The 19566-nt window shown below is 46.5% G+C and overlaps 3 protein-coding genes across 4 annotated transcripts in view; 1 reads left to right on the forward strand and 2 right to left on the reverse strand.

The window, feature by feature from the left end:
* Lk6 (MAPK interacting serine/threonine Lk6 kinase) overlaps window positions 1–19566 on the reverse strand; it is a 163095-nt gene that overhangs the window by 114676 nt on the left and 28853 nt on the right. The gene's annotated exons all lie outside the window — the stretch shown is intronic.
* Window positions 11939–16171, forward strand: LOC119180375 (uncharacterized). The gene is made up of 4 exons (XM_037431565.2): window positions 11939–12298; window positions 13046–13144; window positions 13207–13311; window positions 13704–16171. Exons 1-4 carry the CDS (start codon window positions 12229–12231, stop codon window positions 14348–14350), a joined length of 921 nt encoding a protein of 306 aa, XP_037287462.1. The 5' UTR covers window positions 11939–12228; the 3' UTR covers window positions 14351–16171.
* On the reverse strand, window positions 14395–17788 carry LOC119180374 (putative nuclease HARBI1). The gene is made up of 4 exons (XM_037431564.2): window positions 16977–17788; window positions 16778–16920; window positions 16002–16170; window positions 14395–15285 (listed from the first exon to the last, which is right to left on the reverse strand). The coding sequence occupies exons 1-4, from the start codon at window positions 17376–17378 to the stop codon at window positions 14590–14592; spliced, it is 1410 nt and encodes a 469-aa protein (XP_037287461.1). The 5' UTR covers window positions 17379–17788; the 3' UTR covers window positions 14395–14589.

Consider the following 19566-nt stretch of genomic DNA (forward strand, 5'->3'; position numbering starts at 1 on the left):
TTTACTGTGCTTCGAACAATTTTTTTTACAGCAAAACCAATTGCGGATCTCTTCTTTCCACTGATCAAACAACAATATAAAATTCTGAAAAAAATTTAAGAGGTCGACCAGCCATGGTTTGTTCAATCTTACGTGGAATCACACCTTTTTCTTTTTTTTTTTTCAGAACGAATTATTGGGTTGTGTGTAAACAAGACCAGTCACTAAACTGTGGATAAGCCTGTAGCCTTAGTGCGAATGCTTTATGAATTATTAAGAATGTTCCTTCTAGTTTGGAAGCATGCTTTGCAAATTAATTTCAGTTTCATTTATTTGTCAGTGTGCCGTAAAACATTACGTTTTATCTGTTCCTACATAAAGGAGCTGTTGTAATAATGAAGCAACAAGTTTTTTGTTGAAGTGTGCTTTTTTATTTTTGTAGGACCCCACAAAGACGCACTACGTGCCCACAGTCACATTCATGGGAAATGTGTTGACATCTGATGCATTTGCTGTGAGGCTGGAGGACATCGAAATTGCAGAGAAGAGCCTCTTGGCAGCAATTTCCACCCAGATGGCACTATACTGGGCTACCAATATAGTTTTTGATAAAAAAGCTCAACGAACGTTTGACGTTCTATCCCGCGCTCTTAAAGTGAAGAGTGGCCTACGGCCAACACCACTAGTCAGCGTAACACTGACCACCCTGAGCCATTAATGAATAAAGTTTTTTGAACGAATAGATGTGGATTTCTTATCTCTCCTGGAGCCTCTGTGCCAGACATGGCGCAACCTAATGAAAATCATGTTCTTGAAAACTTTTTTTCATTTGCCGCTGGGAGAGCTTGACGGCTGGTTTCTTAAAGAGCACTCGCACAAGTAATGAACTACATTGAGAGACATCGATCATGAGCAACTGCATGCGACTCTGATGAGGAACGTTGTGAAAGAGTAACCATCGCTCTCATTGGCGTGGAATATCCATTCTTCCCTGCGGGACTAATGGGAAAGAGTAACAATTGCTCCAATTAAGAGCACTCAGAGAGAGCAAGTGTTACTCCTGTGAGAGTATTCACAGAGCATATTACTCCTTGTAAAGAATAACCATCGCTCCCCGGGGAGTATTGATAAAGACTATCTGTTACTCCATCAGGGGCATACGGAAGGACTAAGCGTCACTCCCATAGGAGCATTGACAGAGAGTATCCATTGCTCCTTCTAAAGAGTAACCATCACTCCCCTGGGAGTATTGAAAAGGACTATCTGTTCCTCCATTGGAAAGAGTGTCACTCCCATAGGAGCATTGACCAAGAGCATCCGTTCCTCCTTGAGGAGTTTAGGAAGGGAGCAATGGATGCTCTCATGCGGTGTAATTGCAAAGAGAACTGTTGCTCCCCTGAGAGTATTAAAGAAGACTATCTGTTCCTCCTTTCAGGAGTATTGGGAAAGAGTAACCGTCACTCCTGTGGGAGTATCAAATAAGACTATCCGTTACACCTTTGAGGAGTATTGAGCAAGAGTAACCATTGCTCCCATGGGAGTAGTGACAGAGCATCAGTTGCTCCAGTCAGTTACTCTCTGAAAGAGCAACTGAAATTGGGGAGTAACGGTTCCTCCCGTCGCAGTTACTCCCGAAATGGTGCAATGGGTGTGGCAAGTCAGTTACTCCTCTAAAGGAGTAACCTCGACCCCCCTTTTCCTCCTTTACTTTTTAGAGTGAAGAGCCTGTACAAGAGGGGAATCAGTATAACTAATTGAGAGATTGTGAGTAGATACAAGTGTATCTATCGGCGAAGTACATGGGAGATATTGTGTTTCATTTAAGACCTTAACATCGACATGCGATGCGTTTATGAGAACTTGATCATGGGGGTGAAGCTCAGGGGCGACTCCAGCAACAATGGACCCAGCCAAACTTACTTCAGATTCGGAAGGAGTAAAGTGTGGTTCATTAACAGGCGCGGCCTGATCCTGTAGGGTATCTGTGCTACATACTTCAGCAGACTGTTCTACAGAAGCACCGGAAGCTTGTTCATTAGTTCTCGTAGTTGCAGATTGCAACTGTTGAAAATGGGACCTCTTGCATTTGGAAGAATACGAGGACATTGATTGGGCAGAAGGAAGACGTTTGGTGAGGCAATAGGTGCATTGCCTTATTACTGCAATGGAGTGAGACCTGTTGTGAACTTCGGGTTTATTTCTGGAAGTAACCTTCCCATTACAAATGTGGCAGGTATATGGACTGATATTATATGAAATGACGTATTCCATTAAAAAAAACCACGTCAGCCGAAACGACAAAAAAAAAAACACCCAACAAGTGTGATGGCCCAAAGGCACAGCAATGAAGTGAAATAAGCTATAAATTATGCAGTCTTATAAAAGTGCACAAGGCACCCGTCCTGAGATTGATATAATTAACCAGTCGTTTGATAAGTGAAGTGGCACAAGTTCAAAGTGGCAAAAATACAAAAACACGGCACTGGCTTAATACATACATTGGCTGGAGTTGGTTAATGTTGACCAGTGATTGGCCAATACTTCGAAATGACTGCCGAGATTGTGGTTATAAGAGGGAAAAGAAAAGTAAGCCTTGTAACTGTCTGCATGAGCGTGCCACACCTCAACAGTAGCTGACAAGGGATGGGGGTGAGGAGGGATTAAAAGGATAGGATTATATATATATATATATATATATATATATATATATATATATATATATATATTGTTACGTGGAGAATAACAGTTGTCAGTATATATATATATATATATATATATATATATATATATATATATATATATATATATATATATATATATATATAGTGAGTGTCTTCTGTGAATCCAGTGATGAATAGAAATTGGCTTGAGCGGACAAACATGCGAAAACTTTTATTGCTCCTACGTTTCGGCCGAGGACTGGCCTTCGTCAGGGGTTCCCTGACGAAGGCCGGTATATATATATATATATATATATATATATATATATATATATATATAGAAATTGGCTTGAGCGGACAAACGTGCGAAAACTTTTATTGCTCCTACGTTTCGGCCGGGGACCGGCCTTCGTCAGGGAATCCCTGACGAAGGCCAGTCCTCGGCCGAAACGTAGGAGCAATAAAAGTTTTCGCATGTTTGTCCGCTCAAGCCAATTTCTATTCATCACTGGATTCACAGAAGACACTCGCTATATATATATATATATATATATATATATATATATATATATATATATATATATATATATATATATATATATATATATATATATATATATGCGCTAGGACAGCGAGCGACGACGTAAGAGAGATAGGAAAGAGGGAAAACACGGTCACAGGAGCCCGAGGACGGGGCACCACTAGCGAAAGCTCTTGTCGGCGTCAGGAGATGGCGTAGGGTTAATCCAGTCGGCCAGAGCTGCGCTGTCGTCGGAGATCGCGAGGACACAACCTGTCGGCACGGAATCGAGCGAGCTGATGCTGGTCTAGCTGTGTTGGCCCACATGATAATGATTATGATGAGTTGATGATTACGGCGATGATTCAATTGAACATGAACATTTCAATAAGAAAGCTCCTCGGTTCAACAACTCGTCCCTCGTGGTCTGGAATGTTCCCCCGTTTTAATACTGCACAAGAACACTAGCGGAGATTTGTATATGGGGAGGTGGTAGTGTAGGGTGACATGATGGCGGTATATGTGTTGTAACACAGTGTACTGCGGGAGTGCATTGACTGAAGCACGGTGTACTGCGGGAGCGCATTTACTGCAACAGTTTACTGTGGAAGTGTATCAACTGCAACCGTCACCCCCGGAAAATCTTTTCAGGCCTGCGCCCAGCAATTTGACGTCATTTCCGGCCGGCCGACTCTCGGGGAAGCCGCAGCGAGCGCAGCGCGGGCGGCGGTGGTGACGGTTCGGCGGCGTGGTGTTGACGGTGTTTCACGTTTGTTGCTTTCCGTTGTTGTTTTGCGGCAATTTCGTTTCCGTGCGTGATGCTGGAGTGATGCGACAATGCCGAATAAGTGTTGTGTACCCGGATGCACCGGCAACTACAAAACAGGAAAGAAGATGCAAGTGTTTTCCTTCCCTAAAGACGCCGACGCTCTCAAACAATGGCTACGCGCCATTCCTAGGAAGGACTTCGTGCCGACTTCGTGCACAAGGTAAGAATTTGAGATGCTCTTGTTCTTAGCTTGTCGTTGCTTGTTCGGGTAGAAATCACCTATGATGGGAAATACTTGAGCGTGTGGCCGCCGGGCCTCGCGAAGCGCTGACGCCAGCAGCGTTCGCAGCAAGGATGGTCAGCTGCGCTTTGTTCACTAACAGTGCCGTGGTGTCGTCCATTCTTGCAAGCTCTCGGTGGAAGCGCTTCGTGGAGTGCGGTGACATCACGCTCCCGTGTTTCCTTTCATGTTGCTTGTACCGCTTAGCGCAGCGCTTTTATTTAGATGCTTGCGAAACGTAGGTAGACTTTGTTTTAGCTACACGGACTGTAAACGCGGTCATGCAAACGGGAGCGCATTTTTTTCTTTTGAGAAGTGGCGTCTCAGACGTTCTTGAAACGTTTTTGCAGGTGTGCGCGAATCATTTCGACGCTTCATGCATTGAGAAGACGGCATCGTAGACGGATCCAAGGACAGGGAGAGTTATTGAAGTTGCACTCCCAGTACCACGGTTGCGTCCTGGATCTGTCCCAACGGTATTTTCCGGCTGTCCGTCCTACCTATCAGTACGAGACCAGAGCACGAGAGAAATCCCTGACGCCAAGAGGAGCCGACAAGAAGCCTCCCAACTCGCCCGTGCTGTAGAAAAGTCGCTGGCGTCATATGAAGCGGAGCAAAAACGAGACCGGTTTTCGTCCCTCGAAGAACTAAGGGCTCGCCTGCAAGGGGTGTCAGTGTCTCCAAAGTGGACTGTGATTCATAAAGAAGAGTGCTCCATGTTTTTGAACATTATCGACTATCGTGAACCTTGTTTGAATGCGTCATTTACCGTGTTTGCAAACCTTGAAGTCTTTGCCTGCTATCAAGGTTCACCAATCAAGAACCTTGGTAGCGCTGTTGTACCAGACTCAGTTCAAAAAGTAAGTTCCTTGTTGGAAATTTTGAACAACCTGTCGATGCTGTCTGAGGAGCGCTGCACTTATTGCCACCTGGCTCAAGCAATACATTCCCTTGTTTGAGCCTTGTTTCCAGTTTTGTATCTCTTTACAAGTTGTTAGCTTTTAAAGGTGCTGTACTTTTTTCTTTTTTTTTAACTCGAACTGCCTCGGTGCCCACTGTAGCAGTTGTACAGTCCGTTTTGGTACCTAAGCTGTGTACACTTTCCTTGTGCACTCTGTGTACAGACATGTTGTGCACTGTGATTTGTTTTTTTTCTTAGATTTTTGTTTGATTTTTTCCCTAGGACATGCACCTACCTGTGGCAGTACAATTACTTTTCTTTCTGTCATTTATCATGCTGTGGACCACAATTTAGTCACCAGTGTTCTTTTGTATTGTATTTTTTGGCAAGTGTTTGAACCTGATACCTTGTGTTGCTACTGCTACTATGATAAACGAATGGCATGTTTTCCTCTAACCTACAATTTAAATGAAAGTGTGCTTTTTCTGTTCCAAAGCTCGGGGATGTTTTTGCTGTTACAATCTGTTTTGTTTTCTGAGTTTTATGTGGCAAGATATTGTGTTTTGTACTTTTGGCATATTTTCAGCATTAAGGGCAACATCTTGTGTTGCCTGTCGTCTGCCTGGACCGAGAACAATGTGCACTGTGATATTTGTACAGACGGCGTCTGGCTGTGATAAATAAATACGCATTATTCCATTCACGATATTCATTATTTCTTGATACCTTGATAAGTTCCCCCGCAACGGTGGCTCAGTGGCTAAGGCGTAGCGCTGCTGAGCACTAGGGCGCAGTTTCGATACCCGGCTGCGGCGGCCGCATTTCTGATGGAGGCGAAAAGCAAAAACGCCCGTGTGTACGAGATTTCGGCACACAATAAAGATTCCCAGGTAGTAAAACTTGATCCTGAGCTCTCCCCTACGGCGCGCTTCATCGCCTGCGTTGCGTCGGCGCGTTAAACCATACAATCAATGGATACCTTGATAAATCGTGCGGACATGGTGTCAAGGAACCTCGCCCGAGTCGGTAGGCGTGAAGGGCGCTCGCGGCTGGCGCAGCCACCCAGCGAAGGGCGGCCGGCCGGCCGGCGCGATGTGACGTCGTCGACGTCACGTCACGTGACGCGCAGGCCTGAAAAGCTTCCGGGGGTGACGCTGCAACACGACGTACTGCAGGCGTTTGTTGTTTGCAACGCAGTGTACTGCAGGGCGTACTCATTGTGGGGGTGAATGTACTGCCACTCAGTGTATTGAGGGGATGTACTTACTGCAACAAGGTGTACTGCGGGGAGTGTGCCCATCGCAACGCACGGCTTCCGAGCAGGGTTAGCGGATGTAATACGCACCATGGCCCTAATTGAAAAACATGGCAGCCATGACGTGCGTTTCTGGACCCTGCGTGCAATCGCTTCTGGCGCCCACGGTAGCAGCAAGAAAAAAAAAAAAAATAATAATAATAATAATAATAATAATAATAAGCATGTCCTTCGATAATGGTTCGCGCTAATAAGAGGCGAGTGGGAAGACCTGGAACGGTAAAAGAAGCCCGAGGAGAGCGACTGGCCCTTGTGCCTCGAGGGCACAACGGCACCTCGCTGCACCCTCCAAGCGGACGCCGCCGCATCGCGTTCCATCACGTAGGCGTCGCCGGCCCGTTCTGCCAGCCAAAGGCTGGCCTAGAGGTGCCGCGAGGTGTTTAAAGGGGCGGATGACCTCGGCGCTTTAAAAGGGCCGCGCGCATTTCAAAGCAGGCGGCGCGCGCGCAGCTCCGCAAACGACCACAAGAAAAAAATAAGAATAATAACAAAAACCGCACACACACCACCGATTTCCTCCTTCCCCAACAACACCTGTCCCCGGCCAAGACAGATGCCTCCTCGCAATCCAAGCGTCCCACTCGCATCGGTCCAGCCAGCTGACTCCCCCACTTCACAGCCAACTATACACTGTTTCCGTAGAACCGTGCAGCGCTGCGGAAACTGCGGGACTCTTCGAACCAATCAGGATGGCAATCGCACCTGAAGTGTGCCCTCCCACACCCTGTCTGCCGAAAACACTACCTGTTACGACATTTACGTTATATAAGCAAAGGGGTTCTGATCCTCTGGAATAAATATTCGGGGAGGGGGGGGGGGTTCAGTTAGTATCTTCCTCTTGAGTTGCCGCTGGGGAACAACCTTCGCAGGTGTATCCCCCCCCCATATATATATATATATATATATATATATATATATATATATATATATATATCAAAATGCATGTTTCCTTTTGTCAATTCGCTAAATTTTCACCTCTGTTCCAAATAGAGGCACTACACGTTGCTTCGCACATACACGATGCACGGAACTAGTATAGAGTAATAGCTCTACCGCGTTCGTGGTGGCCTTCCGTCACCTCTTCTTCGCACTCTGCGGGGGTGCGTGGTGTAGCGTGTTATGGCGCACACAAAACAGGCGACGCCCGCATAATTTGCGTTTCGTTTCGGAGCTTTCAGGCACAACGGCGAAGCGTGATGTAAGGGCACTTCCGCGTGGTCTCGAACGAGCGCCTAATTAACGCGCCCGAGTTGAACGTGTTCCGCTCGACGAATATGCAAATCACGCATGCAACATACGGCGCGAATAACGTAACGAAAAAAAAAAGAAAAAACCTCGACGGAATCGATAACTTGCCCGTCCTAAACTATCATAAATATCCCCACCTATAGTCACTAGGTGGCGATATTCATGATAGTTTACGAGGGCAAGTTACCAATTCTGACGCTCTTATCTTTGGACAAGGAATTTACTAGGCAAGCCCGCCCGCTCAGCGTGAAAACAACAAAAGCCTTCAAACAAGCCACCATAACCCTCGCCTTAGATGTCTGGCAGCGGCAGTCGCACGTCGGCGTTCGTCTGCACTACACTGCGCTCTGCAATACAGTGAACTCCGTATTGCTGCATGTTTTCCTTGCGTTAACTTTGTTGCTTCGTCGCACGCCTCGAAGAACATCTCTGAGGCCACGTACAAGGAAGCGCGTGTTTGAGATCCCTTCCGCCATGTGGCGCAACGATCCCAGCTGCTCACGATGTTTTAATGAACTCAAATGAATTTTTTTTTGTTTGTTCAACTATCCAGGCAGTTAATTGGCCTTACTTGGCATTATGCTCCGATGCCGATATAACTGTTGACTTGAATCAGAATCACCGATATTCATTATGTAGAAGATTATTTCGTGAATATTCGGAAAGCCAGAAGCAAGTGGTGCACCGGAAGTGACTGAAAGGAAAACGAGTGTGGCACTAGGAACTTCATTGAAAAGTATAAATGTGCGAGAAAAAGTGTCTTATGCGCGCGAGAACCACAAAAATGATTATGAAGCGTGAAGCGTTGCGAAGTAAATCTGAACAACCTTGTATGTAATGTCCCTATGGGACTTTTGAGGAATCAATAAACAATAAACAAATACGTTACCTTAAATAACTTCATGACCATTTTCATATTGCGCGAATGCGAGCAATTCTATAGAATTGTGGAATGCTTTGTCTGGGTATATTCGATCTTCGTCACTTGATGACTTCTTGTTGTATATTACTAATCAATGATGTTCAGGGAATTTTGTTATGCTCTTTTGTGTGTTGTATTTCCCCACTTCCGCGTTGCCATTTCGTGCATTGTATTCGCCCCCTCCCGCGACAGCCCTTTGGGGCTGCAATATGTTGAAATCAAATAAATAAATAAATAAATAACAGAAGACCAACTGTCTTTCATCTCAGCGTGACCACCCATCACACGCGGTGTGAATGGGAAGCTTCGCGGGAAGGATGCCACACAATGCACGGAATTTCGTCCTCTTGAGCACAAGTACACATCTTTTGTCATTCTAATGGCGGATGCGAAAGCCCTATACAGTGTTCGTTTAACTGCAGAGAAACCGTGGCGCTTAAGCGCAGGACTTCCTCGTCACGAAATCTAACTGCAAGTTCAAGCCCCCCCCCCCCCTTTTTTTTTTTCACGTACGTTCGGTACGACAGCAGGCTATTCGCCTTTACGTGATTCGATAGTTTTTTTTTTTTTTAAGTTGGATTTCTCTGAATTTTCGACAGCAACTGCTTTGACTTATGACTTTAATACAGCTTTCGCCCATGCCGTGGAAGACGCGGAATTCATGCACGAGTCGAACATCAAGAACAACGACCCTGACGACAAACGCATTTTGAGACACCCGCATTAAGACTAACTGCAAGTAACTACCTTTGATGTTCGAATTATGGCCCGCACCTGCCCAACACAATGCGTGATGTCGCGGTGAGCAACGACTAGAAGGCGTCCATTCCCGTGGTTCAAGCGCCACGTGGTAGACCGAAAGCAGGCTTAGATGTTCAAACATCTGCATCGTACCATCTCGTTCCCCTGCCTCTATCGACGAACTGCACTGTTCCCCCGAATCGAAAGAGAACATCGCTACCTCAAGAGAGCCTCGCGAAGCTACGCCGGTCCGAAATTTGGACTAGCAAACCTCGTATCCGGACATGTCGCTACAGTGTACTAGTACACTCTAACCTCGCTCCACGCCGCTGCAATTTACGGGGCGCGCGCTGCGCAGAAAACGGAGCTGTCTGCGCAACCCAGCGATCGCAACGCCCCCTGTTCGACGGCGCGGCGGCGTCCGACGCTATTTTCGGGGCCACTCCATTCCGCCGAAGAGTCGCGCGCCATGGGCTCTTTTTCTGCCTGTACCCCCTCCACCTTACGCGAGTAGCTGTCAGCCTTCTCCCAACAGCAACGGCTGCTGCTGCTGCTGCAGTTGCAACCACGCCCATAGAGCACCACGTGGCGGGCTTTCTCTTTAGGCGTAACGTTTCCGCGTGGAGAGCGATAAGTGCGGTCGGAATACGCGCTACTCGGAACCTTCCTCGCTATAAACGAAGTCGTCGGGGAGTAGGAAATTGACTTCGCTATCCGAACGGCACATCGCCAAAGGCGTACGAGGGAGGCTGATAAGCGAGTCCCATATAAAACGCAGGGTGCATTTATCACCGACACAAACGTAGAAGCGCGACCAGAAAATAACGGGTCAGAACGACCGTCCAGCGTTAGCACGTTGAATAGCGGACTGCATTCGATTCATGCATGCGCGCACGCTTTCCGGAGTGCGACTTAACAAGCTCTTGTTACGAAGGCCGGTAAAAACGGAACAACGCATAGTTTCTGAATGGTTCGCGTTTGAATATAGTGGAACCGAAGTGACGTTATAAAGGGTCAAAGTGTACCGATTTCTCCTGATTTTATGTACTATAAATAGAACAGATGTAAGCACCACTTGTTCTTCCAAATAAAAAAAAAATGAAGCTGAGACGAACGCGAAACATTACGCGATCAGTGAGAGTTAATATGACGCACCAATTACCAGCATGTGGGGTGCAGCGCAATTAATGCGGCTGATGTAGTAGCCGCATTAATTGCGCTGCACCCCACATGCTGGTAATTGGCGCCTCATACTAACTGTGAGATACTAACAGACGCACGTTTACACAAATCCGCTACTTCGAAGGTGAAAACCATGCGCTGAGGCTGTACGGCGTTTTCGCTCCTATATACGCACTTCTGTGAATTTTGACGCTCCATCGATCTGTTTTTTTTTTTTTCTCGTTTCTTTTTTTTTGGGGGGGGGGGGGGGGGTGATGCTACGGCATATATACCCTTTACCTGGCAGTAACGGCGTCAAACGCCTCTTAATCCCGGAGTCTTTCGTTCTGGTTACATCTGTGGCTCCGGGCTCCCAAGCTATAAACCAATCGACAGAAGGCAGCAAATTACAAATGAAAATGGCGGATCACCGCTAGGTCTTCTCCCTTTGAGTGAACGACACGCGTACGCCGCAGAGAGATCAGAAAGGACAACTGCCGATAACAGCTCTGGCTGAATCTCTACGTCACGAGACGACAGAGCGCAACGATTGGTGGTGAGGAGGAAAAAGAAACTTCATGAAGAAAGAGAAAGTAAATGCAGGCAGTTGAGGTCGGGCCCTCAGTCCAGGGCTCCCTTGGAACGAGGCGCACACTGGGCCTGGCCGAGCAAGGCTATTTGGCTCACCCTATAGCCTCGTGCGCAAGCCACGCCTCCCACTACGTATACGTTACACGTGCGGATGGTTGGCAACGTGCGGGCTGCGTCTCGGTGCACTCCATTGTTATGTGGCTGAGTGTCGGTGTGTCTGGACACCATGAACATGTTTCTCTATATTGTGTAGGACATATTCTACTTAGGTGGCACACATTCGGAAAGCTATTGGTTTGTACGCGTCTCCAATCCCTGCTTCGTTGGCTATTCAAGTCTTTATGTGGAAGGCTCTCTTAGTTGCTCCCTCAGTTGGAGAAGGACGTCACGTGGACTGGAAAGGGGATTCGACGTCAGTGCGTGCCATCGCTCGCGGTTGGTGAAGCCACGGTCTGCCATGACACTCCACTCCGGACCTTCGTGAGCAGGACGCCACACAATGTGATGATTGTCACCACAAAGGATCACCACATTTGTGGAAGAGGCAGCGGCGAAGGGGCGAAGAGCGCCGAAAATTGTGCTATACGCCGCCCCGTACGCGCATATATACACTACGGTTTGCATATACAGCGAAGTCCGCGCGACGCGATTCGCCAGAACTTGAAGGCGTTAAGGCCGTCAGACGCCGCGCCCTCTCCCTTTAGAGAGAGTGGTTGCGTGGCTAGGCGGAGCTCAACACCTTTACACGGTGCCACTTAAAAAATGACAGGTGCGTGCGGCTTCGCCTAATCCTTCCCCAGGAACGTTTACCCCCCGTATACACCCTCGGAAAGAGCATAAACCTGTTATGGCGAATTCCATTGAGAGAACAGGAGTAAGGGTGCCGAGCAGAGAGGAGTAGGGGGCAGAGCACTGAGAGCCGCGTCACTCGACCTGCCACTGGAATGCGGCACACCTCCGCAGAGCAGGTGTGAGGGAATAAAAAGGCGAGTGAGGAGAAAGGTTGTGCATCCCAGCGTCCTCTGCTGCAAAACACGTGCGGTCTGATCCGGACGGGCAAGGAAAGCACGTGTGGCAGTGGTTGGTACAGCGCACTCGCTTGCGCGCTATCCTGCAAAGCTGCTGCTTCGTATACTACTACATGATGGACTCGGAAGCTCAGCGCATCCTACTGTCTTTAATTCAACACCAGGCACCATCTAGTACGGAAGGTAAAGTGAATTTGATTGCTTTTTATTTGTTTCAGCGCACTTGTCGCGCATGCAGCATGCAATGCATTCTTGCGCGCGTGGACCTAAGCCCACTATTCTTTATCATATCAGAAAAACACCGTGGATATGACAGCTTTATCAGACTGTTCATGCAGTTACCAGCTGCTGCTGTCATCAGCAGTTAACAAAACGTAAACAATTCTAGAAGTACTGCAGTACACTATCCTGTTGCCAAGTTTCCTTGCATGAGTAATTAATCCTTAATTCAAAACAAACTTACATTGCAGACCCCTCCATCAGCAACAGAATGATTCGCAGCGTTTTAAGAAAAGTAACTGCGAAGTGGCGTGTAGCAAGTGTCACGTGGGTGCAGCTAAGTATTGCACGCAGTAACAATTTATTTTTATTTCTGATTTTTAAGTGGCTAATGTCTCCAGACGGCAGATCAGCATCCCACGTGATACGGTGAAGCCATACATCTCCTCGGAAGCACGATTTCTTATCGCAGGGTCGAGATGCTACGTATGATAAGCGATATTTTTTTTTAATTATCAGTGATTTGTGCAGTGTTTCATGCAGCCCTGTAACATGATGAATTGACTTTTTTAGAATTTGTTTTTTGCTTGCTCTAATCCGCTTACCTTCGAGTGTAAGGCATCCGAGTTTGCATAATGTAGCTGACTACTTGAGAAACCATTTTCATTATATAACTGATTTGATTACATTTCCATCATTGTGTGAAAACAGATGCAGTTCTGCGTACAAATATGGCTGGCGATGTGCCAAGGCGAGGGAGCGAAGAAATGCGCATGGAGCTCAGATTGCCATGCGTTGAAACAGGAGGTGGTAAGTATTAGTATTAACATTATTGCGAGGCACTACATTTACTGCTCATTTATATTTTTTAGATGGCACAGATACTCTGCACCTGCCAGCTCCCACTGCATCAAGATCAGCTGACGGGGAGACTGGTGCTCAAAGCAAGCCATCAGGCTCCAGGAGAGGAGGTGGAGGCAAGTATATTAACACTGAGTGTCTACAATTGCCTCAGCAAGTGTTCTTGGGTAAATCTAACAAGCATGCATCAGAGCGTGTAAAAGTGTACTTGTAGGAGTGATCCTTAAATGACAAAAAAAAAAAGAGAGCATGGAAAGCAGACCACTACAATTACTGGAAGACTGGCACAATTTGCATATTGCATTTACATGCACAATACCAGAACTTATCACTTATGTATGTTTGCTAGTCTGCGCAAATGCTTGTTTTGTTGATTAATGCTTGCTGATTGATAATTAAGCTCAAGTGACCGTGCTGTGTGTTAAATTATTCAATTATAAGTAATGCCTGCACAATGACCGACAGTTTCCCAATAAACCATTTATGTGTTGGTTCTTTCTTATTCTAGCTGCTGAATGGACAGAGGGGCAAACAAGGCTGCTCCTAGAGTACTACCTCAAATATTTCCCTCAGATTGGCCCATTTAAAAAATTCAAAAACAGGAAGCAAGCCTTTAAACAAATATCGATGGACATCGAGGCTGTGCTTGGCATAGCCAAAACCCCAGAACAGTGTGAAAATAGGTACAAAACAGTAATTAGGCGTCGGAAGGCGTCTTCCGACCATAACAAAAGGTCTGGTGCTTCACCCACCCCTGTGCCTTTTGACGACGAGGTGAAAAAAATTGAAAGCATTGATGACAGCATTGAACCGGAGGTAGAGCGAGACGCCTCAGGGGCTACATTCAAAGCCTCGCCCGAATCTCCGGCCGTGTTGTCACCTGCCAACACCACTGAGGAAAATAAGACGCAGTCCTCAAATCCCGACACGAAGCCACGGGTAGGAACTGCACGCCTGGCACACATGCAGTTGTTTTTTACTGAAATGAGGGCACTGCAAGAAGAAAAGGAGGCTCAAAAGGCGGCCAGACGTCAAGAAAAAGAAAATCGAAGAGCTGAAAGGCAGGCCGAGCGACAGGTGCTTCGTGAAGAGCGGCGCAAAATGCATGAAGAAAAAATGGAGATTCTCCGTCAGGCCTTTGGACTTCCAAAATAAAGTGGTAGTTTTAAATAAATAAACGTACTACCCAAAGCGATTACTTAGTTTCAATGTCTTTTATTTTCTAGTTTGGCACAATACACTACCTTGAGAAAATGCAAATGGGCCAACAGGTGTGTGGTAAGGACAATTTTTCCCAACCTTGAAGGTGTTTTAACGAGTTCAGCTTTTCAGGTGGGCCTTTGGTAAGCATATATTTGCTCACAACTGCATAACACGTAAAGGAATTCCTTGTTTCATGGCTGCTGGTTCTGCAACCCCATTTTTATCATCAAGTGATCTCTCTTGATGCTAGCCAAGCCACGTAATAGGCTATCCTGTTGGGCTACACTACTGCTGCTTACTTGAACTGCAGAAGAGCTTGAGTCTACATTTGTTGTTTGTGAGGTAAGTGACAGGTCTCGTGACAGGTTCTCTGGCAAATCTCCACAATCAATGCAGAGGTTGTGAAGCACACAGCATGAAATGATAAACTTGGACATGTTATCCACTGTCCACATATCCAACCTGTGCAGTTGTCTGAAACGATTTTTTAAATCGCCAAAAGTATTTTCAATAAGCACCCTTGTCCCGGAGAGTCTTGCATTGAAGGTTTTTTTGATGCTGTCAAGATTCCCATAGTCTCGAATTGGTGTCATCAGGTACTCCCGGAAAGGATATGCAGCATCCCCCACTATATGGTACTTGCTAGAGCACAGTTGTGGCAAAACACTTGAAATCCTGGACCGACGGAAAATGCGTGCGTCATGAATTTTGCTTGGGTAGCCAGTGCTGGCATCAAGAAACCTCTTCTTGTTGTCACAAACACCTTGAAGTGTCAAGGATAGGTAATGGTGCCGGTTTATATAAACAGATCGCACTTTCCTGGCTGGGCACCTGATAGGCATGTAGCTTCCGTCAACACACCCAATTGTGTCTGGGAATCCCGACAGCTGCAAGAGAAAAAAATGTGCACACACATAGTCAAATAAGCATGGCACTAAGGGTAATGAAAGGTGCCAATAACATGCGGAAAAGTTTAAAACAAACTGGAGACTTGAAGCTCATAACGGCGAGTGCAATACACTACCGGTACACATGATTGAAATTAACTGGCTATTTAATTGTGAAGCATCTGGGAAAAATAATTGTAATAACTTATTTAAAAGGTGCATTCTGGCACTAACTAATTCATAATTGTAATAGTAGAGCGGTAAAGAACACATGGGACCGCACGAAGGGGAATTAATGACACATACAGAGTACATACAGAGTGCACAAGTAACTGAACTCTAGGTTTATTCACTGTACATGCAGGACAAGTACTAGATGTACATCACTAAGCAGAAGATGGGAAAATAGAAGAGATATGAAACAGCATCACATGGTCAAAACTACTCAAGAAAAATGTCCGATTGCTGACAGCATTTGTAATACACATGAAGGAGGCTTGACTGTGTGGTGCTCTTTCATATCTCTTGCATTTTTACATTTTCTGTTCATTTGCAGTTCTGATCCTGCATATCAGTTGCTTTCAGTCCTTATTGTGGTTTGAGTAGGTGTAATTCCTCTTAGTCTGGTCCCTTGAGTTGTGTAGAGCTGTATGACATTGGTGTGAAAAAAACTGTAGTTTATACCTTAAATAGCATGTTTACAAAAGCATAGTTACCTTCTCAAAATCCACAGCAAGCTTCTGCAGGTCACTGGGGAACTTGATTACATTCGGTGCTATGTCGAGCAGGAATGCAGTTACTCGGCCCATCATTCTGTGGTGAGTGCTTTCTGCGACTTCAAAGCGGCCAGCGACATCTCTAATGCATGCTTTGTTGGCTGCATACCTGAAAAGGAGAGGATACTCTAATTAAATAATGGAATTAAGCTTGCTGTTGCTGTCAATGACTGAATAATGGTGTTAACAATGCTGTCGCTGTCAATGAAGCAAATTAGCAAGACAACTGAAGTCAGAAAACACGATTCCACCTTTTTGGGTGACACCTTAGAAACTCAAAATATTTGATTAGTAGAAGCACTATCTAAATAACAAATTCTAATTTTAATTCGCGCATTACATTTATAAGTGTGGAGATGAAGCTCACTGTGAACCTGCTGACACAGCCGATTTGAAATGCTTCGTGAGCAAAAGTTTTCATGGTTGTTTGTAATGATGCATCATGAATTATGCTTTGCCACTGATTCTAGTAACGAGAATTTTGTGAAGCTCAGTGTGTAGGTGTACAAACTACGAAAGCATTTCACAAAATACTATAACTCTATTACGTTCGACACTCGCTAGTAGCATTTAACAAGTTTAAAGCAAGGTGGTCCAATGACATGCTGCGAATTAGGTACATTTATTTGCAATATTTCATATGCCTCTAACCCACTATAAAACGGATTATGCAGTGACCTGATGACAGCGGCATTCCTAAACGTACGGACACTCACCAAAGAAAGGAGAGAATGTGTTCTTCAGCCGACTTGGCAGGCAGGCCACCATGATCACTGTTCTGAGGGCAGTGCGGTGACTTGGCGAATTCTGCTGCCAAGAAGTCCACGACCGGCCGCGTGACGCGGAAATTTCTTTTGAACTGGAAGAAAACAGGCCTTTAAGCAACCTAATTAAAACAGAAGCCGAATGACTCACCTCCTCGTCGGAGTAGCTAGCCACCGTCTTTGTAACATATGCTTCCACTTTCGGCCTTCGCTCTGGCAGAGAAAAGAGCTGCTGAAACGCTGCTGCATACACTTCGTCGTCATCGTCGCTGCTGCTTGAACTCGACTCGGACGTAGAGCTCCAGCAGCTATCGCTGCTGACATCGTCTAGCTCGTCAAATACTTCGGCAAGACGACGACGTTTTGCTGCCTCCGCCATCCGTGAATCTGAAGGCAGGCAAGGTGGACGTTCACTGCCAGAATCTGCCGCTACGACGTTAAAATCGTTCGAGCCCGAGCACCACGCACGCTTCGCTGCCGCCATAACCGCCCGACACGACGCCGCAAAATGTAAACAAGTGAGGAGGATTGCTGAGAGGGTATGTCCGGACATGACGTTCCAAACACGTGGTTTCCTGCGTTTTCCACTCACTCCGCTTTTTAAGAGGGAGCAGACAGAACTGCTCCTGGCTGCTCTCGGCGCAGCAAAAGCGCTCTCGCTCTACCAATGGATGACAGTGCTCCTACTCCTGTTCGACCACTGAAACACGCCGCCTCGGAAGAGAGCACTTTGAGCGTGCTTTTGAGTGCACCTGCTCTCCCAATGGAATTCGCCATTAAAAAGAGCCTTCGCCGAGTAGTATGCGGCATACACGGACCGGACTCGCTCGCTGGATTTCGTGCCGACTGGTCGTGCCCCCGCGATCTCCGACGACAGCGCACCTCTGGCCGACTGGCTCCACCCTATACGTTATCTCCTGACGCCGACAAGAGCTCTCCACGAGTGGTGCCCCGTCCTCGGACTCCTGCGACCGTGTCCATCTTTCCTATCTTCTCCTTACTTCCGTATGTATGGGTCTCTCTGTCGCTGCCCCTCTCTCTGTCCCTATCCTTTTAATCCCCCCTTACACCCCATCCCTCACGAGCTACTGTTGAGGTGTCGCACTCTGATGCAGACAGTTACGGGGCTCACTTCTTTCTTTCTCTCTTAAGAATCACTTCACTTCCTCCCACTACGACAACTATCCGCAACCGAACAACGCAAAAACTGTGTTCAGAAACGCGTTGATCGTTATAACGGAACAAGTCTCCGTAGGGACGAGAATAACACTCCGTAACGGGTCGAAATAAACGGCCTTCACCACCGGTATGACAGCGAACCAATAAAGAAGCAAGACGTGCAAGGAGCGCAGGCGTATGTATGCACTCTCAAGAGAAGGTTTGCTGCTGCGTAAATACAGCGATGTCTTCGAGGAGCGAGAGGAAGTGGCGTGAGGGGGGGGGGGGGGGGGCACCGATGATGAACCGGAATAGGTCACGCCAAAGCAAGCTGTTGCCGCTGCGAAGCATCAGCGGAGAGGCGGAGTGGCACATAAAACGTCCGACAAGTACGGCGACGTGCCTTGGCACGACGCCAAGGATAACTCGCGTAAGCTATGTATATACTGCGACAGGAACGCTGGCTTCTGCGTATGTATGTATGCATGTATGTATGTATGTATGTATGTATGTATGTATGTATGTATGTATGTATGTATGTATGCATGCATGTATGTATGTATGTATGCATGTATGTATGTATGTATGTACGTACAGCATCGACTGCACTGCAAAGGCTATACGCACGCGCAGTAGCGGCGCGATATACATTCTAAGAAGTAGGAGGAATAGGGGTATCGAGGTTGCTCCTCCAGGGGAGTAACTAACCTACCACTCCCATTGCACCATTTCGGGAGTAACCACGCTCTCGCGGTTACTCCTCAAAGGAGCAACAGGTGTTTCGCGCAAAGTAAAAATCACGTTTTTTGGTTGACTTATGCAGCCTTTCGAAGTGCTTGTAGGCATTTGATTAGATGTACAATCTATGTGCAAGCAACACATTAAAAAGTAAATTTCGAAAAAATTTGCAGCAAACACACGGGATGGGAACTCCCGACCGCTCAGCCAGCATGCACGTATACACTAAGCACTGCACCGCACCACGCTACCGTCTCAAAGGAAACAGGCTTGTGTAGGCACTGATGAGTCGTTTGCACACGGCGCCACCATTCCTGCAGTTGCTTCGAAAAAAAACGGGCGCTTAACTCCACAAGGAGGAAAGTGCCCCTCTTTTGCCGTGCGCAAACTTTTGCGCACATTCCGTCTTTTTGGAGGAGCGAAGAGCCCTTTTAAAGGTAACTGCGCAGTTATACTCCGGAAAACGTTTCAAGAGTGTATAAGAACGATTCGCTCGACAATAAACTCGAGTCAGTGCGCGCATGGGGGAGTTTTATAGGTCGGAGGTGTTCTTTATTTTCGTCTCCTTCTCTCGCAGAATACCATTTCGACGAGCTGTCACGCCTTGCCATAGTGAAAAGAAAGAAAGAAAGAAGGAAAGAAAGAAAAGAAAGAAAGAAAAACATATCCACTACATCGACGACTGCATCATCGTCGACTGTTACTTAGCACCACCTTGCTTGAGTGATATCCACCGTGTTTGACCTGAGACAGCTTATGTTGTTTGTAGGTTGCGAATACAGCATTTCCAGATATAGAACAACAAAGACTATCCGAAAATAATAAAGAAAAAAAACACACAAAGT

The sequence above is a fragment of the Rhipicephalus microplus genome, chromosome 10 (genome assembly GCF_043290135.1).
Source record: "Rhipicephalus microplus isolate Deutch F79 chromosome 10, USDA_Rmic, whole genome shotgun sequence".
Taxonomy (NCBI): Eukaryota; Metazoa; Arthropoda; class Arachnida; order Ixodida; family Ixodidae; genus Rhipicephalus; species Rhipicephalus microplus.

What these genes read in the sequence shown, in the direction of transcription:
- LOC119180374 (XM_037431564.2), bottom strand. Translation starts at nt 17,378, where the DNA reads ATGTCCGGACATACCCTCTCAGCAATCCTCCTCACTTGTTTACATTTT. An exon ending in CACATTCTCTCCTTTCTTTG is followed by an intron (nt 16,171 to 16,777) that starts GTGAGTGTCCGT and finishes TCTCCTTTTCAG; the next exon opens with GTATGCAGCCAACAAAGCAT. An exon ending in TTGCTGTGGATTTTGAGAAG is followed by an intron (nt 15,286 to 16,001) that starts GTAACTATGCTT and finishes TTTCTCTTGCAG; the next exon opens with CTGTCGGGATTCCCAGACAC.
- LOC119180375 (XM_037431565.2), top strand. Translation starts at nt 12,229, where the DNA reads ATGATGGACTCGGAAGCTCAGCGCATCCTACTGTCTTTAATTCAACAC. An exon ending in GGCACCATCTAGTACGGAAG is followed by an intron (nt 12,299 to 13,045) that starts GTAAAGTGAATT and finishes GTGTGAAAACAG; the next exon opens with ATGCAGTTCTGCGTACAAAT. An exon ending in CTCCAGGAGAGGAGGTGGAG is followed by an intron (nt 13,312 to 13,703) that starts GCAAGTATATTA and finishes TTCTTATTCTAG; the next exon opens with CTGCTGAATGGACAGAGGGG.